Below are 22,974 nucleotides of genomic sequence, written 5' to 3'. Positions count from 1 at the left end.
GTGTTATATTTTTCCCTTTTTTTTTTTGTCTAACACCCTTAGAAATCTCTCCCCCACGTTTCTAAAGTTTACATTGGTTATATATTAGCAGAGACTTCCAAATCTTTTTTTAAATTATCATTATTTTTAGACAGAGTCTCGCTCTGTTGCCAGGCTGGAGTGCAGTGGGGCAATCTCAGCTCACTGCAACCTCTGCCTCTCGGGTTCAAGCAATTCTTCTGCCTCAGCCTCCCAAGCAGCTGTGACTACAGGCGCCCACCACCATGCCCAGCTAATTTTTGTATTTTTAGTAGACATGGGGTTTCACCATGTTGGCCAGGATGGTCTCAATCTCTTGACCTCGTGATCCGCCCACCTTGGCCTCCCAAAGGGCTGGGATTACAGGTGTGAGCCACCATGCCTGGCCAATACTTCCAATTATTTTGGTATGTATGAGATGTCCTCCTAGGTTATAATGTGTACCTGTCACCAGAGCATGCTAAAATTTCACCCTAGCTATGTATTTAGTAGCCACAGTGAGCAGCTTTAATAGGTTAACATGAGCAGCCCCTTCAAGGCGCCTTTCCCAGATGAGCTAATCACAAAATTTCAAGCACAAAAAGACTAGTTTCCTCAGCTATAGGAGAGCAAACTAGTTCTCCTGCAAAGGAGTCTCAGAATAACTTGGGGGTTCAAGATTGACAGTTTCACCTGGATTCAATTATATGTCTTAATTCTAAGTATCAGTATTCCATTCCTCCCTATTCAGTGCCCCCTCCCATGAGAAACTTTGCAACACTGAATTTAACAGATCTCAGAATTTAGCAACCTACACAAGTAAATGGAGATTTTGAGCAAAATCTCAGTAAAATGTCAGACTCTTCTCGATCCCATAGTAAAAGAGGAATAACAAGTTCTAAAGAAAAGAGGGGCTGGTCACTATTGTTAATATTTATTACTTACCATGTGTCATGGGCTTTGCTAAGTAATTCAAAGGCACCTTTTGGTACCGTTCACTCACTTAATTCCTTTCGTGGCACTCAGAATAAACCCCAAATCTCTGTTATGGCCTTTTGGGTCCTAAATGGTCTGCACTCCTGCTGACCTCTCAGTTTGATGAGGACGTTTCAGCCACACCTATCTTCTTTCCACTCTTCTCAGCTTACCTCCTCCAAACTGCTTTTCTAATGTAGCTCACTCCCCTACTTCATTACTTTCCACATCAAGACCGTGCTTCTTTATATTAATCACTATATTATTTTACTTATTGTATGCTTTTTTATTGCATGTTTGGTATTTTTATTTATGTTTATTCACTGCGTGCTTATTATTTTTACTCCATGAGACTGTAACCTCAACTCAGGCATAGACCATCTATGGTTTGTTCACATTGCAGTGCACCAGAGAAAGACCTTAAGAAGCATATGTAGAATTCTCACACCTCTAGAAGTTGGCCTACATTATTTCCTACTGCTTTTTAAATAGGCAAACGAAAGCTTGGAGAGCCACGTTAACGTATTCCAGGTCTGTCACAATCAACTGGTAGCCACGGTCTGTGGAACTTCAAGCTGGAGTTGGTCACCTCCTAGGATAACTCCGTAGGAGGAAGTGAAGCTCATTACAATTCCCTGCTGTCCTCCAACCATAGGGGCAGCAGGGTCTGTACCCAGAGGAAACAAAGAGCATCACCATTATCATCACAAACTGGTCTGTGCTTACCATGTTGATAACGTGCCCAGTCCCCACCTTGCCTGGGACCAGAACTCCCAGCAACAGCACCAGCCACGCACCCGCGGAGCGGCCAGGTAGCACCCGCCCCCTCTCTCTGCGCAGGCGCGCTCCTCCTGCTTCCGCTGGGGGCGGGGCGGGGCTCCCGGGGCCGGTCGGCGGCTGCTGCTGCTTCCGACCCCCGGCAGGCGCCGGTATGGAGCTTGGGGGTCACTGGGACATGAGCTCGGCTCCCAGGCTGGTCTCGGAGATCGCAGAGCCGCAACAGGAGCGGAACACAGGAACCGAGGCGGGTGCTGCCGACTCCAGTGTGGTCCGAACCCGCCGCTTCCTGCTCTGTCTCTACTTGGTAGGCTTCTTGGTGAGTGCGAGCGTGGGGCTGGGACCAAGTGCTGACTGTGTTCGGGCCTCGGGACCCAGGCGGTTCTTGGAGCTCCCGGGGAGCTCCCAGGGAGTGGGAACCCGCAGTTCGCCTGGTGAGTGCCTCACTACCTATCAAGCTCCACTCTTGCCGCATCACCCACTTCAGTCTGCATCTGGCCACACTGCTTTATTGCCGCTCTCGCGTTCGCTTGCTCCCCGTTCGCGGAGCCTCTTCCCTTCCCTGCCTTTAAAGAAGCCCTGGTACCAGCCTCAGGTGTGACCAGGTGTTAAATGCTGTGGCAGGTGCAGCTTTTGCAGAGCGGAGAACAGGGCCTTAGGCAAGCTTGGAAAAGCCCAGCTGCTGCGCGGCTGCTGGTGAGGTAGGGACACGCAAACCTTTTTACCACAACAGGCAGGGGAGGCCGCTGTTGATGACCCCGCTTGGACAGATTTAGGCACATTTTCACTAGGGTTCTTGGTTGACTTGAATATTAAAAAACGCAGATCAGAGTGAATTTTACCGATCTGCTTTTCGACAAACTGCGCATTGCACAGCATAGGTTTGGTTTCATCGTGACGTGTGTGCGTGTGGTTTGCTTTTTTACCAGAACAGGCTGGGGAAGCCCTGTTGATGACCCCACTTGTACAGAATTGGGTGCATTTTCACTAGAGCTCTTGGTTGACTTGAATGTTTAAACACGCAGATCAGAGTGAATTGTATCCATCTACCTTTGGACAGTAGGTGTGCATTGCACAATGTAGGTTTGGTTTCATCATGGTGAGAGTGTGTGTGTGCATGTGTGTGCGCGTGCGTGTGTGCACGCGCGTGTCCTGGTTTGCTCCCTGAGTGCTAATTTCCTACGTAGAATGGAAAGTTCAGTAAGCTGATTCATAGCATTTCTGAACACCTGCCATGTGGTAGGTGCTGTGGAGCTCCACTGTTGTAATCCACAGTTCTGCCACCGAAGAATTTAGTCTTACAAGTAAGCTGATGTTGGTAGTTTCTGGGCCATTATCTGCAAGAACCCTAGATCCACCTCTGCACTCCTCCCTTTCCAAGGCTAGGCCTAATTCAGTAACCCTGGGTGTGAGCTAATCCAGTATCTTGAGGACAAGGGAGCTGAGATAAGTGTCAATGGGAGAAGGCTACCTTTGAGGCCTTGAAGATAGTATCTGATGGCACTGGGCCCTGGCGAGGAGGAGTCGTTTTCTGCCCAGATGCAGGTCAAGACCACCACTTCTCCCAGTCTCATGCACTCTCCATGCCCCCCACCTCCATGCAACGTGTTCAACCGTTGGTAACAACTGTATGTTGATAATAGTTAATGTTAATAGTTAAGACCATCATGAAAGCAAGTTCACCAAATTGCTGCAAGCCCAGAAGCACAAGGCCTTCAGGGAGGGTGGCTTTTTAGAGAGGATTTCTCTGCCTCTAGGGCCATTGCAGGAGTCACCCTCCAGCTCCTTGCCTTTAACCTCAGAGACTGGCATTCCTTCTGACCACTATCCTTGAATCTATTAGTTCATTCTCGGTATGGGGATGCTTATTCCACTTTTCAGTCTAGGCACCTAGAATTCACAACCAGTGAGTATGGGTGGTTCTTGGAGAGGAGTTGGCTGACATCCAGCCTTTTTAGATATGGGTCCCAAGCTACTGCTGTCCTATCTCAGAAGGGACTTGGGCTGGTTCAGCCAGATGAAAACATTCAAGCCCATACCTGGAAAGTCCAGACTAGGGTTCAGAGAATTTGGAAACGAACGTGACTTAGAATTCAAAATGGTTTTAGTATTAGAATAAAAAAAGCAGTTCACAGATCATCTGTTAAGGTCCACTTTCCAATACAGATTTGAATATTCACAATTTCTCATATGTTTTCTTTATGCTGTGCACTTGGCAAGTCTAATCTAGCAAGCCTGATACAGAATTTTAATAACTTTAATAATATATTCAAGAGAAGCATTAGGTGTCTCATATCTTACGGGAAAAGTTTATGGTTTCCCAAAAGTTGAGAGAGTAGGGATTTTTTTAATGGAAAATATTATAAACAATTAAAATATATGAAGCTTTATATGAAAGTCAAGTAAAGCTACCTAACAGGTGATTGTTAGGTAACATCTAAGGAATATTATACATAATTTAGTTTTTTTTTTTTTTTTGACATATTTAGGGATGTAGAGACCTAAGATTCTTGGACAAATGGTTTCTGAATGGGAAAGGAAGGGAACAAGATTAGAGAAGTCATTTGACAAATTGTTCTGTTTTAGCAGTATGTGTCCTTCCAGGCTTTAATTTGTTTAGGAGGGAAGACGAAGATGACCCTTGAGGCCCATTTTGTTTAGGATGCTTAGATGGTGATGAGATCTATTATTTCAACCACTTTTTTTCCTCCAGATACTTGGTGAGATTTGTTTTCCATCCCATCAGCTTCATTCAGGTGATAATTCATTTTTGTTGAGATAGTCCAATCATCAATAATTACTGGGGTTCCTACCCTGAAAAGAGTCCTGAAACTTTTGAGTGTACATATTCATCAATTTTTATTGAAAGATGTTGATGTTCAGTGAAAGTTTAAGCGGCCCCTTCTGACATGATCTTTTTGTGAAGTGGTTACATGCACATGACCAGCTGCCAAATGCAGTGATTTTGAAGAAGCTATGGATTCAGAAGCAGAAAGGAGTGGCCTTTTATAGTAAAGGAGAAGACAATTTTAGAACAGAACTTCCTGAGAGGAAAGATTCAGTGGGAGGTCTCCTTGGAAGAATATAGTATTTTTCAGACTTACCACGTGCTAAAGTAATACCAATTATCAGTTATTGCTTTTGTGTCTGTATTTTCATACTTATTACCTTCCATAGATCTCAGCCTCCTGACCTAAATATTTCTCTCCATCTCTTATTTAGGATAACCATTTTATTAAATGATATGTTGTACTGGGACTTTTTTTTTTTTGGAAAAAAAATGTTATTGGACAATGAGTTTCCTTTTCTGAAAGATCCAGAAGATTCTGGCTGCTACATTTTGAGTCTTTTAAATGTATAAACATCAGTGGGCTGATGAGATGCAACTGACAGCAAAGCCCAAAAGAAACTGGCTCAGACCCAAAGGAAATTTTAAGTAATCACAATATTGAAATAATAAACCATCACTCTGGTAATGTAATTTTAAGAGCTAATTACAGTCACTTGATATTAGATAACAGGGTCATCTAAAGATGTAACCATGGAAAAGGCCCACTGAAAAGAGTATGTGGAAATTTATGTATCTATAGTTATATGAATGCACAGCTACCAGGACAGGAAAGGGAGAACAAAAGATTAACTCTGAGCTCAAGGAAAATACACATTTCATGTGAGTTCTTTCTTTCCAACTAACCAGGTTTACGAAAGAAGGAATTCAGGTCAAGTATAATGAAAACTGTGTGTGTGCAATGTTTTTTCTCGCACTAAACCAACTGTAGAGGGTAACCTAGTGAAGTGAGAATAAGAACAAAATTAAAGGAAAAGTTAACAGTCTGTCTATTAACCCAGAATACCTAGCAAAAAGGACCTGTACTTATCACCAGAACTGAAGAAGGCAGAAGACGTGTTTGAGCTTACATTGTTTTATCAGGCCTTTCTCAAGCATTATGCCACTTAATGCTCATCATACTTATACCAGGCAGGTATTACTGTTCTACCCTTTGCAGATGACAACACGGAAGCTTGATAACTTTAAGTAACTTTCCAAAGACAGATGTTTAGTAAGTGATGGAGCTGGAATTGGGAACTGTCTGCCTGACCCCAAAGCCCATTCACTTTCTGTGACTTAGCTGCAAAACGTTGGCCTTTCCCCAGTGCACCAGCTTTTTCCTTCCTGCTTTACTGAGCCTTTCTTCTCAGGTATTATTTTATAAGCTTATAAACCACAGGTCCTAGGACATTAGCCACTTTCACCAACTCCAGAACGAAACATATTTTTAAGGAAGTACTAGTTCACCAATAAAGACAAATTATGACTGCATTTTTTCTTATGACTTATCCACAGAAAATATGGGTTTGTTTTTTTTTTATCTGTTTTGTTTGAGGAACTTCTGTAGCATATCCTCCTCGATTGTAAAGTTAAAATGGATCCCAGGTCAGACTAATCCAGGCATTTGCAAGTGGCAGCGGATTTGTATGGCATGCTATGGTATCCAATTATGATTTCTTAAAAATTTTAGATACTGGTTTTAATTTTTAAATTAGTTTAAAATTTTAGGTTTCCTAGTTTGAAAAATGCTAATTTGAGTCCATCAGCATTTATTTTGTTTTAGGACTTGTTTGGTGTCAGCATGGTTGTGCCTGTATTGAGCCTTCATGTCAAGTCCCTTGGAGCAAGTCCAACCGTTGCCGGAATAGTAGGTGAGTGGTCGATACTGCTCACTTTTAGAGCACTGAATTTTAAATCCTCTGAACCAAGTACCTGAAAACAGTTCAGTCATGTAGCCAAATTTTATCCAAAGGTAAGTGGGAAATGAGATAAAACAAATTTCCAGAATATTTTAAAATAGTACCCTATAGCAAATGCAATTCCTTTTTTTCTAGACAACCTATGTTCAGAGAGATTTTGACATTTGAGCACTATAACCAAGTCCCATGCCACTAGTGGCAACAGGTACTTATGGAGCCTCTGCAAGGCACTGGCTGTGTATGTAAAAGAGTAGGTATATGTGGACTCCTGCCTACAGGAACCCTTAAACTAATGTGAGAGACCAGGAAAACATAACCTGCAGAAATTATATCCTGTGGGAAAGGGTTTGAGTGAACATTAGCCAGTTAGTTGCAAGCTTCTCACACCATCACCAACACATCATAGAGACTGTAGGGTTTCTCTGCCTGTGCAGCATAAAAATTCTATGCAGAGGTCATTGATTTACCAAAAAGGCAAGAGATAGCAGGGCTTCGGACTATGCTAACTAATGAGAAATTGTTGAGACTAACGGCTCTTGATCATTCACAAGCCACACGAGCAAGTGTTTGTAGATGGTCTTGTACATAATATTTGTTAAATCATGGTCCAAGGCATGATTTGTATTTCCCTTGACAAATGTACTTGGAATTATACTGGACCACCCAGCAGTGTGAAGTTTTTTGGGAAAAGCAGATGGGGCATGTTGCATGATAATGGGGGTAAAAGAACTCTGTAAAAAAAAATGTAAGTTCTTTATAAAATTAAGTCATTTTATAAAACCATTAAACATTAGAAACAGACAATGTTAAGATTTTAAGGCTTAGTAGGATTTTTCCAGAATTTACGTTTCTATTCCCCTGAGTACTCTCTATGCTGTTTCATAAGTTGAAGCTACACAATCTCATATGATGGAAGGACAATCATACAGTGTCCATAAGGTCACCTTTTGCCTTTGTTTACCCTCTTCTGTTTACCCTCAATTTTTTGAAAACCTTTTATTAGAAATTGTATTACTTCCATTTTTCCATGTAGAAAAAAAAAAAAAAAAGACGTGAGATAATTTAACACAAAAAGGTCTCTTATCCTAATGTTTTTCTGTTGGTTTCTGTATAATTGTTATCACTTAATCCATTTTTGTGATAGGTCTAGCTGATTTTATTGTTATTGATTTGTTTTTACAGGCTCCTCCTATGGCGTTTTGCAACTCTTTTCCAGCACGTTCGTGGTAAGTTATCTTCCATTGGGTGAAACATAATCACGTGTCTCATCCATCACAGATGTAGTAAAATTGGGGACTTGAAGTTTAGCAAAAAGTGATAGATTTGGGATGAGAATACCTTTAAATTGTAATGTGTTCTTCCTATAATTCCCTACATTTTACGGGCAAAAAGAATGTAAACAAAGGTTGTTACCGATTTTAGGCCGGGCGCGGTGGCTCATGCCTGTAATCCCAGCACTTCTGGAGGCTGAGGTGGGTGGATCACGAGGTCAGGAGACTGAGACCATCCTGGCTAACACAGTGAAACCCCATCTCTACTAAAAAAAATACAAAAAAATTAACCAGGCGTGGTGGCGGGCACCTGTAGTCCCAGCTACTCAGGAGGCGGAGGCAGAATGGTGTGAACCCGAGAGATCGCACCACTGTGTTCCAGTGTGGCCGACAGAGCAAGACTCCATCTCAAAAAAAAAGTTATAGTTATTATCAATTTTATTATGTATTTCACTTCATTGACAGTAATCAAATCCATTTATATTTCTGCTATTCCATTTAAAGTTGTGTAGTTTGAACTCAGTAAAAGCTTTTGTATAAGACTTAAGTGTATAGACAGAAGGGGACATTTGGATTGGCTGATTGTATATCTGCAGCATGGAGTAGAAAGATCCAGAGGTGGCCAGGCATGGTGGCCGGCACCTGCAGTCCCAGCTACTCGGGAGGCTAAGGTCAGAGGATCGCTTGAGCCCAGGAATTCAAGTCTAGCCTGGGCAACATAGTAATACCCTGTTTCTAAGAAATAAGAAAGAAACACAGATTCAGTGGTGACCTTGTCACTGCCCTACTTCTGACCACTCAGTTGTTTGAATTTCAGAGACCTTACCTGATCGTCCCCTTCCCTCTCCCTGTGCAGTCTACTGTGATCCCTCTGGTCTGGAGACCTCAGTGTCCAGTGGTTCAGGCAGTTCAGTAGAATAGCCTGTTTAGTCTCACAATAGTTCAGTAGTGACTTTGGTCTCAATAGCTGACCTGGGGGTCTCATATTTAAAGAACACAAAGTGTACTTACAAGAGTTGCTTCCTTGTAAAATACATTTTTAAAAGAAATTCAGTCAGATTCCATAATAAATTCTTAAATAAGTAAACAACTACTTCCTGATTTATCTTTTATTGAAGTCTTTCTTATATTAGATTTCCGTAACAATAATAGTTTCAGCCTCATTTACACTTTATAGTAACCCAGCAAAGTAGTTTGGTATCTTCCTTTTGTATAGGAGGAAATTAAGACCAATTAAGACCCACATAGGTTAATTTGACTAAGCCACCTAATCTCAGTATGTGGACTCTAAGCCCATATTATTTTTTTTCTAGGAGTCATCTGTCATTGCCTTAATGGTAATAAAATGGTAAATAGGTAACTAGAGTTATCAGGTTGTACAGGAGAGCAGTATACTTGCTTGCCAAGCAGAATGTCCTATTTCGTGTTCTTTCTTGTGAGAGAAAAGTTTGAGTTACATCTTAGTAAACACCTTTTCTCTCTATTTGTAAACTCGCTCCCAAAAAACCTGATGTGTGCGTCTGTTAGTGCTATTAGGCCATAGCGTATGTGAATTCTTTAAATCTTTTCTCCTTCTGGACTCTGGTCTTTCTGAGATATAGACCAGGCTTACTTGCTCAATTTTTTTTGTACTCTTATCAGAGCACCTGGCAATAGTTAGCACTTTATGAATGTGAATTTTTATTGCTAACTATGACTCTACCCTTTTTTTCAGATTTTCCTTTGTTGTTTTATGTTTGTACTTACACGGAACATTTCATATGTCTTTTAGCTGAAATTCAATGAATACCTTTCTTAGAAAGCCTTAAGATACAGAAATGCCCAGTTAAAATTTCCTTTTTAACCCATACTTTTGTAAGCACGTATTTTAATTATAAATTTTACCAAAAACATTTTAATTTTGAGAACAAATCTCTATAAAGAAAAAGTATGTTCTGTCAGATTTGTCTAATGTTTTTAAATAAATGTATTTTAATAAAAAATCCATTTATTAAGTACCTATGTGTCAGGCCCTGTTTTGAGAACTTTATTTCCTCTAATCCTTATAATAACCAGCCTCAGAGGGTGGTTGTGGTTCTTTAATGACTCATTTTATATTAAGCATATAGAAAGTATTGAGTGGAGAAGGTAATCTCTGAGGCAGATATTATTATTATTCTTGTTTTACAGGTAGAGAGACTGAGGCATAGAGAGGTTAGCTGCTGTGTCCAAGGTCATGGTGGAAGGAATGATGAGTTCAGCGTTGAGCCCAGGCAGCTAGGCTCGGGGTCCAGGGTATAACTCCCAGATTATCCCACTGCCCTGTGAATACAAGGAGGCCGGTGACCCCTTCCCCAGATCAAAGGAGTGTGGGGAATTTCTAAAATTCATTGAAATAAAAATTGGGGATTAGGATTGAAGACACCTGTAGGAGGATGACAGTATTTTGGAAGATTTACCTTAAAAATACTTTATAGAAGAAGTTTACATCCTTATGTGAAGGGATCTTTCGGGTCCTTAAGAAAAAGATGAACATATCAATAAAAATGGGGAGAGGGCATGAACAGGTACACTTGGCAGTTAGCATGGAGGAGTGGCCTGCTGAGATTCCTTCCACGGTTAATGGAGAGGGTGAGGAATGGTTGTGGAACATCGCTGAGGAAGGAGGGACGCAGGAGCCAGCCTCAGTCGCCTCCAAGCCGGGACTAATGGAGACCAGCCCATTGTACTGGAACTGGGGGTCATCCAGGGTTTCATACAGCTGGAGGGACCCTGTTCTTAACCCTTTTACACCGTGCTCCATTGATAGTATACTGTTTGGTAATTGTTGTTTTAAGGCAGTTACTTTTTTTTTCAAACACAGCTTCACTGAGAACGTCAGTATGTGAAATGGCAGGCGTCCTCCGGGGCCACCGCTGTGGCCTTTGCTCAGCATCCTTGCTTGCATACAGTGTTCAGAAGGGAGCTCCGCCGGGCACGTTTCTGAGGCTTCCCAAATGTGGGAATTCTAAGGAGCAGAAATGCTGCCTTATGTGCTTCTCTCGAGAGAAAATGCGAATAGTACACAACCTTTTAAAAAATTACCAAGAAAATAGGCAAACATAATTTAAAAGATGCTGCTTAACCAATCTGTAGATTTTAAACATTGACAGTAACAGTGCTGGTTGAAATAAGGGGGATTGGAGACTGTTACTGTTCTAATTACAGTATATATGGGATTACAAATCTTTCCAGAGAGTAATTGGTCAGTATATGGCAAATGCCTAAAAAAAATGCTTGCATAGAATTGGAGCAACTCGGCCGGGCGCGGTGGCTCAAGCCTGTAATCCCAGCACTTTGGGAGGCCGAGACGGGCGGATCACGAGGTCAGGAGATCGAGACCATCCTGGTTAACACGGTGAAACCCCGTCTCTACTAAAAAAAAATACAAAAAACTAGCCGGCCGAGGTGGCGGACGCCTGTAGTCCCAGCTACTCGGGAGGCGGAGGCAGGAGAATGGCGTAAACCCGGGAGGCGGAGCTTGCAGTGAGCTGAGATCCGGCCACTGCGCTCCAGCCTGGGTGACAGCGCGAGACTCCGTCTCAAAAAAAAAAAAAAAAAAAAAAAAAGAATTGGAGCAACTCTAAGTATAGGGATTTGTTCCAAGGGAATTTTTAAGGGTATCTGTGGAGAGTTTGCTATGAAGATGCTTATTGTAGCATTATTTATATTTTTGACAAATTTTTAAAGAGCAAAAATCTAACAAAACAGTTTGTTAAATAAATATTGGTATGTAGTGGAATAAGGAATATAATTAGAATGGTAACAAAGGCAAAGTTTTAATAACATGGAATGATGCTTAAGTCGTATTAAGTGAAAAAGCACGTTACAAAATAGAGCATATTGTATGACCATTTTGTTAAAATATAGGTGCTTTTGGGATTATGAGGTATTTTTATATTCTTCATTTTGTTTTTCAGCATTTTCTAAATTTTTAAAAAATGTACATGGTGTCTGAAGAGTATAGTTGTGTACAGTAATGAGAATGAAGAGAATGAGGCTTTATAAATTATACTTTATCACCTCTCCTGCCTTTCTTAGCTACTAGATCATCAGACTTTTTTGTTTGTTTGTTTTTGGACAAAGAAAAATACGTTGTGTTTTTCCATTCACTGTGTGTGACGATCAGAGAAAATAACTTACTCTGACAAATGGCATCATGGAACTGAGCATTTGAGGATCTGACACTGCATCTTCTAATGTTTTCCCCTGGTCACTTTGTTTTGGTCGTTTGCATGGTAGTAGTTGTTACTGCGGATGGGGTCAAAGGGCTTTTTCTTGCTTTCCTCAGGGCTGCTGGAGCGATGTGGTGGGAAAACGGTCTTCCTTGCTGACTTGCATTCTACTCAGTGCCCTGGGCTATCTCCTTCTCGGAGCAGCCACCAACATGTTCCTGTTTGTCCTGGCTAGAGTCCCGGCAGGTGAGTGACCTTTTTTTTTTTTTTTTTTCCCCCCCAAACAGCTTCCCCCAGAACCTCAATATGTGAAATGGCAGGCTTCCTCCTGGGCCGCCTCTGTGGTCATGCTCAACATCCTTCCTTGCATAAAGAGTGTTCAGAAGGGAGCCGTGCCTGGCAAGTCTTTGAGGCTTCCCACATGTGAGACTTCTAAGAGGCAGAAACGCTGGCTGTGTGTGTGTGTGTGTGTGTGTGTGTGTGTGTGTGTGTGTGTGTCTCTAAAGCCTGTTCCTGCTGGACATTGCCTCTTTGATTAGCACTTACATAAAGTGCTCATTACAATGGCAATTGTGGCTATAACTGACACCAGCAGCTGCTGGCCATTGAACATTTAGCACGGACCAGGCACTCCGCTATCTGGACCAAACCTGGAGTTGTACTTGATGGAGCCCCTTGCCCCTCAGAGCCTGTCGACGTGAATGATCATGCTACTGTACTGGGACTTGTCTCCTTCCTGTTGATCTTGCTTTACGTCAAGTCAGTAAGAATTTGTGAAGTGTCTTTGGCCAGCACTGAGGGTCCCGTTCTCTCCCTTGGTGAGCCTGTAGTTTTGTAACTGGGCTTCCTCACATCAAATTGGGATTCACCTCTTTAGCTTTCCTGTGGCCTCCTTCTGTCTGACTGTCAATTAGGGGGGACACTGGGATTATGATAGAGCAGCTCATGGGTGAGTTTGCTACTTCTAGACTGGTCTGGGCTGTTTTTAACATTTCGAACTAGCTTTTATTTTGTCCATTTTTTGAAACACCTCCTGTGAATGCCGAATAGTGCTTGGTGGGTAGATTATTCCCATAGAAGCTCTTTGTTCTCTCGTTGCCATTCTTAGCAATTAGAGGAGTTTCAGTGTCTCTCTTACTGTACCTATCAGAGCACTGGCAGGCTTTGCTACCCTGCTCGACAAGTCAGGGGCACTGGGCACCATCCCGAGTTTTGTTAAACTGCTTGCTTTTAATTGACTCCCCAAATAAATAGAGCATCAGATCACTCATTTTAACATAGACGTGATGATCAGCTGGCTCACCTGGGATTTCCACACCATTTCTGTGGAATATATACTTTTTTCATTTACTCTGAAAGTGTGCAGAGTTCAGCCCCCAAAGTTCTTAACCATGCCTTTTTGTTGACTAGATAAATGCTTTATGAAGGTCTTTGCTTGAATGTGGTCAGTTGTCTTTACAAACCCCAGTACCACACACAAAATCCAAGTGATAGCCATTGTACGTGCATCTGGTGTTGAGTTTATTGTTCTTGGTGGGCAGCATGCCTTTCTGCAGTGTAACACACTCCACCATTACGTGGTGTGGTGTATACTGTTGATAATTCTAAAGAAGCAGATGGGGAAGATGAAGAAGAACCTAGAGTTGTTGCAAAATGCATTGAGATTTATGGGGAGGAGTAAAATGTTTTGTTTAATAGGAAATGAGCCTGGGCTTAATTAGTGAGAGTTCTCTTATACGAACTGTCACTATAATCTTCACCAATGAGCGCTATACATAAAAACTCCTCCTTGCCCATGTAATCTCCACAGTGTTTAGTGGTCTGTGAACAGGAGCAAGGCCTCTGTGAACAGGGAGCTTCACAGGGTTCTACTTCACAAAGTCAGTTGTGGATTCAGATCCTCGTGTCCTAAAAATGAGCCACTGACTTCGAGTCAGTGCCTGAGTTTTAAGTGCCTGAGTTGGACGCCTCATTTTCCATTCCACTCTATCCACCACCCCAACCTCTGAAAGACAAGAGAAGCTGAGGCTGGGTTGTTTGTGGGATACACTTACTGCACTCCTCATCCCTCATGTATGTAAAGTGAACCTGACATCAATACAATTTCAAAAAGAATCATAGAATTCCTGTAAGACCTATCGAAATCACGTTCTGGCCCAGTCCTCTCTGATGTTTACGAAAACAGGTCTAGGGAGAGTCCATCTACCTAATTCCAAAAGAGATTTACACATTTGCTTTCCAAAGAGTCTGGCTATCAGGCACGCAACCACACAACTTTTGAGGCAGAGCTGGGAATAGATTAGTAGGACGAGTGTGTTGAAGCACTAGGCGGCAGCACAGTGATGTGCAGAGTGGGACTGCCCACGGGAGATCACGGAGAAACGCTGTGTCACATCACACTTGAGTGATTCACGCAGATCCGCCAGCCGCATTTATTCAGTTTCTACTATGTGTTCATCAAAATAGTGGGCCGCTGGTTACCAGAGTCTGTCAGCATGTTTGCAAGTATGGTTGTTCTGCACATGGGGGTCTGGGGACACAGGAGTCAAATCCCATCTGCAGAGATATGAGGAGTATAGTTGTCAGTCACTTTTATTTCTTATTAAAGGTTGTATCACAGCATTCAATTTGTTCAACAAATTCACAGGCCTCTTACTGGTAGAAAATCCATTGGTATTGGTTCAGTGATGGTGCTATCAGATTTCTCCTCACTCCTAGTCCTCTCCCCAGCTCCGTTTCTCTGTTCCTTGGTTTATCCTCAGGGTCAAGATTAGGGCTAGCCATAGAGTAGGCATGCAGTAAATATTGGCTCAATGAGTTAATGTGTAAAGAAGGAAAACTCGCTTTATGGAAGCCACTGTGAAATGCAGCTGGGTAACTGGGAGACACCTGGGAGGTCATGACAGGAGGTGGGCAAGCTGAGGGCTAAGGGACTTGGTTGCCAGAGATAAGGTGACCGACTAGGATCAGAGTGCTAGGCCAGGAGTCCAATTATGGTGGGATGGAACCAGCGGACCTCAGAGGTTCAAAGGAAAGATCAGATGCCTTGGTTGTAAAGTGGTGAGCATAGCTGCCTTCCAAAGAAACCGGAGATCAGAACTCCATCGGGATAAAGGTTAAGCACAGGATCGTAAGTGAGATACTTGTGGTCTGGACAAAGTTACAGAGACTGTTTCTCATCCCCTTGCAGGTATTTTTAAACACACACTGTCCATTTCGAGGGCTCTACTTTCTGATGTGGTTCCAGAGAAGGAACGGCCGCTTGTAATCGGACACTTCAACACAGCCTCCGGTGTGGGCTTCATCCTGGGCCCCGTGGTCGGTGGCTATCTCACTGAATTAGAGGATGGGTTTTATCTCACAGCCTTCATCTGCTTTTTGGTCTTCATTCTCAATGCCGGTAAGTTGACAGTCATGAGAAGATTGTTTTGTGTATTCATACTGACCAATCTACCTACTTTTCTCTTATTTCTTTGCAATTAGTTTTTATCAGAATGAACAGACTCACCGTCTAAAAGCGAAAGTCATTTTGAGGAACCCTCCTAGTGTTTTCCGTAGTGGCCGGTACCAGTTTATATTCCCAAGTGTGCCAGTGTTCTCTTTTCTTTCTTTTTTTTCTTTTTTGAGATGGAGTTTTGCTCTTGTTGCCCAGGCTGGAGTGCAATGGCATGGTCTCAGCTCACCACAACCTCCCCCTCCCGGGTTCAAGCGATTCTCCTGCCTCAGCCTCCTGAGTAGCTGGGATTACAGGCATGCGCCACCATACCTGGTTAATTTTGTATTTTTAGTAGAGACCGGGTTTCTCCATGTTGGTCAGGTTGGTCTTAAACTCCCGACCTCATGCGATCTGCCGCCTCAGCTTCCCAAAATGCTGGGATTACAGGCATGAGCCACCACACCCGGCCCAAGAGTTCTCTTTTCTCCACATCTTCATTAACACTTATCTTTTAAAAGTGTGTCTGTATTCGCCCTCCTAACATGTGCGAGTTGATTTTTCATTGTGGTTTTGATTTGAATTTCCCTGATGATCAGCGACATTGAACACCTTTTGTTTTTCCACTGGCCACGTCTTGGAGAAATGTCTATTCAGATTTTTTGCCCATTTTTAAACTGAGTTTTTTTGTTTTTTTCTTTCCTGTTGAGTTGAAGAAGTACGTTGCATAGTTTGGATATTAACTCATTATCAGTTGAATGATTTGCAAATCATGTCCACGGTGCAGGTTACTTCTGGCTTTACGGATTGTTTCCAGGTTGTCTTTTCACTTTGCTGATTTGTTTCCATTGCTGTGCAGAAGCGTTTTAGTTTCAGGTAGTTCCATTTGTCTATTTTTGGATTGGTTTTGTTGTTATAGCTAAGAAATTATTGCCAAGGCCAATTCAAGAAGCTTCTACCTTCTGTTTTACAGTTTCAGGTCTTATGTTTGTCTTTAATCCATTTTGAGTTGATTTTTATCTTTAATCCATTTAAGTTGATTTTTGTCATGTGTGAGGAAGGGATTAATTTTATTCTTCTGCATGATGCATGTTTTAATTGCAATTTAAAAGGGAAATCTTTTATTTTTAATGTATTTTATGTAAATTTAAATATAATTATGGAAATAAGAAAGAAAGACTATGCCGTCTCCTGCTACAGACCCCCAGTGGCTTCCATCACAATGGTGCACATGCCCCACAGCTGGCACAGTGGTAGGTGATGGGCAGACCCTGCCCGTCTCTCTGCCTCCCTCCATACATTCTGGCCACACTGGCTTTCTGATCAACCATATGCATGCCAGGCTCATTCCCATAGGAGGGCCTTGTACCAGGCCAGTCCTCTACCTGCCACATTCATCCCACATCTGTTATCGACTCTCTCTTTTCATCATTCAAGACGGAAATATCTGCTCCCTTAGGCCTTCTCTGACCATTCTGCCTAAAATAGCTTAATTTTCTTCACAGCGTTCCTGAAATTATGTTATTAATTTGTTTTACTGCTTACATTCTGTTTGTGCCCCCAAATCAGTAGGCAGACCCCATGAAGGAAGAGATTTTGTCCTATTTACTCACTGTTATCACCCCTGTGCAGAATACATTTTGGGCCGGGTTCAGTGGCTCATGCCTGTAATCTTAGCACTCTGGGAGGCTGAAGTGGGAGGATTGCTTGAGCCCAGGAGTTCAAGACCAGCCTGGGAAAGATAGTGAGAGTCTACAAAATTTTTTTTTTAATTAGCTAGGCATGGTGGCACATACCTGTAGTCCCAAATCCTTGAGAGACTGAGGCAGGAGGATTGTTTGAGTCCAGGAGGTCAAAACTACAGTGAGCCGTGATCACACCACAGCATTCCAGCCTGGGTGACAGAGTGAGATCTTGTCTCAAATAAATACATACATATATGGATGCATATTGGATGCAGGGCTAGTTGCTTAAAATGTCTTTCATCTTCTTCGCTTAGAGAGTGGTGCATGGCTGGCCCTTGGATAAATGACTTCATAAACGAGAATTCATGCTAGGCAGTTTTCCTTACATTTAATGATATCGTACTTTACTGCAGCTTTTTGAATCTTCATATTCAGGGTTCTGTTTTGCATGATGCCTTCCATGTTGGGTTAGGATGTCAGACTCAGGAAGCAAAGTTCATGAGCTTATTCTCCATCCTCACAGAAATACATTATGATTTTTTGCCAGGAATTTACTTAACCTGTAACTTGAATCAGGAGGGGAGGCCTAATGGATTCACATAAACCTAGATAAAACAGTCTCAAACACGTGCTTCATTGATGTGACCAGGTATCTTCACATATAAAGGAAGGTACATGAATGTGGCATCACTCAAAATTGAAAGTCCGCATATAACAAAAAAATTGGTTATGGATTTCTATTTTGGATCCTTCAACAACAGTGCCATTTAATACGTTGCCCTATCTTAAGCCTGTAAATGGCTCTAAGCAGTTAGGAAAAGGTTCCGCTGCAAGTGTTCCCAACCACAGTGGCTTCAAGGAAGAGGAACTTGTTTTTCCCAAATAAGAAACTTGAGGATAGGCAGGCTGGGGCCAAAGTAAGAAACTTGAGGATAGGCAGGCTGGGGCCAATAGAATAGCAGAGGAGGAGAGGGAGGAGGACCTGGCTAGACAGCACACAGTGTCCCACTTAGGGCTTTGACCATTCAGTGCAATGAACATAATATTGTGCTGCTTTCTCATCCCAGTCTTACCATCCTTTACCCCCCAGTGACTATAGCTGTTTTCCTCAGCGCTTTTACTCTGTTCGCTTCTTTTTTTTTTTTTAATTAATTATTTTTTGTTGTATAAGTTCTAGGGTACATGTGCACAATGTGCAGGTTTGTTACATATGTATACATGTGCCATGTTGGTGTGCTGCACCCGTTAGTTTCTTATATCCTCCTCTGGTCTGCCACTTTGCCTGAGAAAGCCTTTTCATCGTGATTTCTGTTCTTATGGTTAAGAACTCAAAACTCTGGAGTCCGACAGACTCAGGTTCAAATCCCTGCTTTGCCAGCTTTTAATGTGACCCTTGGGCAAATTGTCTCTCACTTTTTCATCTATAAAATGGGGTAACAAAACACATAGCCTTGTTATAAGAACTGTAAGAGGTTCTGAATACAAGCAGCTTACCCCAGTGCCTGAGGTAGGATTTCATAGACCTTGTCTTGTTAATATTTTCTTAGCATTTCACACTTAAGAACTCCATGAATATTGGAAGATTGGACAGATGGATGGGTAGGTGGGTGGATTGCTTATAGTAAGCACTCAACAGAAGTTAGTTGCCGTCATCATCATCATTTTTATTATTTTAATTCTACTTTTTTAGTCCATCAGCAATAATTCTTTCACATTTTTATCAATATTCTGTGTAATGTTCAAGGGCCCTTTTAAGATTGAATTATTAAAAGTCCACATCCACGTTCTCATGTGTTTGGATTTCCGTCGTAAATTTGTCTGTGGCTGAAGCGCTTTCACGATATTTGGAGAAATGACACACAAATGAAGTTGCCGGAAACAACATGAAGCGGCTCTGAATAGCCACTGGTCTGAGTGGAACTTTTAAGTGCTAAAGAACTGAAAAAACAGTAGGGTAGAGTTTGGAAGGATGTCCTAGAGTGGCAAGTTTGAATTCAGTTTTAGGAATACTTTTGGGCATGGATTGGCAAGAGACCAACAGGCAAGAATGTGCTAGTCCTATGAGGACAGAAGTGGGATCATCCGAGTGGTGGTTAGAGCCACTGCGTAAGGTTGTATATGTTGTGGTCTGTGAGAATGGTGCCCCCTGAGGTTGTGCAGGTGTGACCTGCACAAGCACTAGGTAACCCTGACTTGGAGCAGATCCAAGCAGATGCTTCCCAGGGAGAGTTGGCCAAGCTGTCCCTGTCCATCGGTCAAGCCAAGGCAGGCCGTCACATATGTAGCAGCCTACACTTGCCCCAGCATGGCCCTTATATCGCAATCTGGTTGCCTCTTTTCTTATCTGAACCCCTTTTTAAGTTTTAGTGTCTTGAGTACTGTGTATTCAGAGGCCTTGTCTGTGTTAATACATTTCTGTGTTTAGCACTTAAGAAGCACTCCAAGAATATTGGATGTCTAGATGGTTGGATAGATGGATGGATGTTAGGCGGACAGACAAACAATGAATAGGCAGATAATTAGAAAGTTAATAAGGGAAGAATTTAAATGTATAACAATTTAGATATGAGATGATGAAATGTAGAAAACTATCATAGGGAGGCTTTTGAGCTGGGAGAAAGCAGTGAGTATTTTGTAGGTATCGTGATGTTCTTTTTGAAAGTCTTTTGCCAGAATCCTGACGTCAGAATAAAGCCATAGGAATGGTGAAAGACTAGATACAAAAATACAGACTAGTAAATTTAGTATCAAAATATAGGTTAGTAATCTAACACAAATAATTGTCCCTTCCCCAAGGAGGTGGTGTATGGATTCAGTGCATTCAGTGCTTTAACGGGTCTCGTGCCGTTTTAACAGGTCTCGTTTGGTTCTTTCCGTGGAGGGAAGCAAAACCGGGCAGTACAGACAAGGGCTTGCCATTGCGAAAGACCCACGTGCTGTTGGGAAGGAGCCATGACGCAGTGCAGGAGGCAGCCACCAACCGCGGAGCCAGGGCCAGCAAGAAGGCTGCCCGGCCCTGGGTCGAAGTGGGGTTGGCCTTGCGGAACATGAAGAACCTGCTGTTTTCCGAAATGTGGGACATATTTCTGGTGCGCCTGCTGATGGCCGTGGCAGTCATGCTGTACTACAGTAACTTTGTCCTGGCCCTGGAGGAGCGCTTTGGGGTGCGGCCCAAGGTGACAGGCTACCTCATCAGTTACAGCAGCATGCTGGGGGCCGTCGCCGGCCTCGCCCTGGGGCCGATCCTGCGGCTGTACAAGCACAACTCGCAGGTACTGCTGCTGCATTCCAGCATGCTCACCTGCGCGCTGCTGCTGCTCTACTCCTTGGCCCCCACCATGGGTGCAGTTGTCCTCTCCTCCACTCTCCTGTCCTTCTCCACTGCCATCGGCAGGACGTGCATCACGGACCTCCAGCTGACCGTGGGCGGAGCCCAGGCCAGCGGCACCCTCATTGGCGTGGGGCAGTCTGTGACTGCGGTGGGCCGCATCATTGCCCCTCTCCTCTCGGGGGTCGCCCAGGAGGTCAGCCCTTGCGGCCCCCCAAGTCTGGGTGCTGCGTTAGCCTTAGTGGCCATTTTCATAATGTCTCTAAACAGACCACACTCTAGTGGTGATAGGAATGGTAAATTAAAAAGTGAGTAGATGGATTTGGATGACGTAAAGCAACAAAATCTGAGGTGGTTGAATGAGGGCCAGCGGCCATGAGGAGAAGGTCACTTTGGGAAGGGTTGGGGTGGAAGGGAAATATTTCTGGGTGGGTGTGAGCTCTTGGGCTTCCAGGTCAGCCCTTGGCCATGCAGCTAGGCCTGCAGGATGATCAGAAGTCACGGCAACTCATGGGAAGGTTAAGACTGGAGCGAAGCTTTTCCAAGGCGAACATATATTCAACGTTTACCTGAAAGTCTCTTCTTCCCACCTGGGCTAATGAGGTTACACTTTTCAAGGGTAAAAAAACTACCAGCTACAGGGTAGGGAAGTGGTGGTGGAATAAGAGAACATGATACATGGAGGAAGGGAAGAAACCACAAGCGTTTCCCTACTAAAAAACAGGGTGACATGTCAGTCAAATTCTGATCAACTGGAACTGGAGTTTCCAGTTAAATTCCATACACTAGGAGGGAGTTTTCTATCAAAATCCTGCAGATTGAAGAAGCTGGTTTATTAGAACCAGGCTTTCGCTTTTCAAAGCTGCTTAAAAATCAGATACTGACCTCCCCCCTAGAGATGACTCAGTGGGCCTGGGTAGGGCCAAGAAATCCGTGGTGTTTCGTAAGCACCGCTGTCGATTTCTCATGGCGGTAAAAAGGACCACACTGAGACTGCACTGATTTTGATTAAAGTACATAGGCTTGGCTGTTTTTACACAGCTAACTAAATTGGAACTCTTTAAATTGTGTTCGTAATCCCAGCTCTCAGTGGTTGTACTGCATGATGGAGCAGCGGGCCCCTGGGCCTGTTCCCTGTGCTCCCGGCCTCTGCCAGCTTGCTCTGAAGTTGGACTAAACCACCTGGATGCTGGGCATGCCAGCCTGCTCCTGGAAGCCTGCATTCCAGTCGGGTTGCATCCTTGTGGTGCTGACAGAACCCAGTGGTGAAGCCAAAGCACAGGAATGCTTTTAAAATGAACAGTTTATGCAGAATAAGGGTCAGGTGGCATGCCAGACCAGAAGAACTTGATGCTACCGTGTCTTGTGTTAAGAATCATTTCCTTTATTTTATTTTCAGTTTTATGCTTGCAAACACAAGCACTCTGTTGATCAACAGGGAAATATTTGGATGCGCCATTTCTTGTCTAAACTGGAGTTTCATATACAGCGCCCAGGGGGCCACGAGAGGCAGAGGGCCAGACAGAAGGTGAACACAGCCTTGCAGGGAGACATGTGCCAGGCAGGATGACCACTGGGATTACATCAAGTATTAATCAGAGTTACTTAAGGGCTTCCTCTCAGACAGTTGAAGTTCACATTACTTTTCTCAATTAGTCCACTAGGATGTTATGCCTCTTTTCAACTTGACACATGCATAATGTAAGTATTTTAGTACACTACAGTAATTTGTCCTGTCTTTAATATTTATTGTTTTTGTAAAGCAGTAAACATTTCTGTATTTTAGAAGTCATGGAGTAAAATCAAATATCTATGATAAATGGAAGTATGTTTTAGTTTGAAGATTGTCCTTTTACCTATCTTACTTCAAGGAAAAATGGACTTCTAATTAGGTTTTACAATTGTGAACTTTTATGTACATGTTAGGTGCTTTTGAGGCGACCAAACTATTATTAATATATAAAATGGCCTTGCCCTTAAGGAGCAAACTAAATGTCATGGAGATTAGACTCAAAAGGCAAGGAATGATCAAGGGTTTATGCAATGAAATAGAATTTCAGAAGAGTTTGGATCTCAAAGATTGTCCTTCACTCTTAGAAATAGGCAAGTTTCTTAAAAGCCCTTATAGCCATGTTTTTATTTTAAAAATCGTAGCACTTTATTTCTGAAGTTTAAAAAGCCCATAAACGTAATGAGTCTTTATAATCAGACACATGGAAATATTGAAAACCAAAGACTGATCTTAGAATATAGAATAGAGAGACATGTTTGTTATTCTCCACTACTGACTTTAGTATTTTGTTAGGTGCTGTTTTTTAAGTACACCTTTTCTCATGACTCCTTTTACTTTAAAGTGTAGACCCAGAGACCAGGAGCATCAGCATCACGTGGGAGCTTGTGAGACCTGCGAACGCTGAAGCTCCAGCTCAGACGTGTTGGGGACCATTTTAATAAGATACCTGGCTGATTTTTTGCACAGTAAACTCTGAAAACCCCTGGTCTAATGGGTAGCATTTGTTTCACTTATGGAATATTTATCTCAGGGAAATTAAATCTGCTCAATTAA

The 22,974-nt window shown here is 42.8% G+C and overlaps 2 protein-coding genes across 8 annotated transcripts in view; one reads left to right on the top strand and one right to left on the bottom strand.

The window, feature by feature from the left end:
- The window catches only part of TMEM182 (transmembrane protein 182), a 416,631-nt gene extending 414,832 nt beyond the window's left edge, over positions 1-1,799 (bottom strand). For both annotated transcript variants that reach the window (XM_005575169.4, XM_045368694.2), the window contains exon 1: positions 1,699-1,799. In XM_005575169.4, coding sequence (XP_005575226.1) covers positions 1,699-1,701 — 3 coding nt within the window. In that variant the 5' untranslated portion in view covers positions 1,702-1,799. The remainder of the gene's footprint in view (positions 1-1,698) is intronic.
- Positions 1,800-1,834: 35 nt separating this feature from the next.
- MFSD9 (major facilitator superfamily domain containing 9) lies at positions 1,835-22,974 on the top strand. 6 transcript variants are annotated; one of them, XM_074011168.1, is made up of 7 exons: positions 1,835-2,068; positions 6,363-6,450; positions 7,681-7,724; positions 12,079-12,208; positions 15,153-15,362; positions 19,937-20,352; positions 22,763-22,974. In XM_074011168.1, the coding sequence occupies exons 1-7, from the start codon at positions 1,904-1,906 to the stop codon at positions 22,823-22,825; spliced, it is 1,116 nt and encodes a 371-aa protein (XP_073867269.1). In that variant the 5' UTR covers positions 1,835-1,903; the 3' UTR covers positions 22,826-22,974. The 6 variants fall into 6 exon arrangements, with proteins under 6 accessions (XP_073867269.1, XP_005575229.3, XP_073867270.1 ...); XM_005575172.5 differs by having other exon boundaries at positions 1,835-2,056; positions 19,937-22,974; XM_074011169.1 differs by lacking the exon at positions 19,937-20,352 and having other exon boundaries at positions 22,768-22,974.

Source organism: Macaca fascicularis, chromosome 13, assembly GCF_037993035.2.
Source record: "Macaca fascicularis isolate 582-1 chromosome 13, T2T-MFA8v1.1".
Taxonomy (NCBI): domain Eukaryota; kingdom Metazoa; phylum Chordata; class Mammalia; order Primates; family Cercopithecidae; genus Macaca; species Macaca fascicularis.
This window is presented reverse-complemented; position numbering and strand designations above follow the sequence as displayed.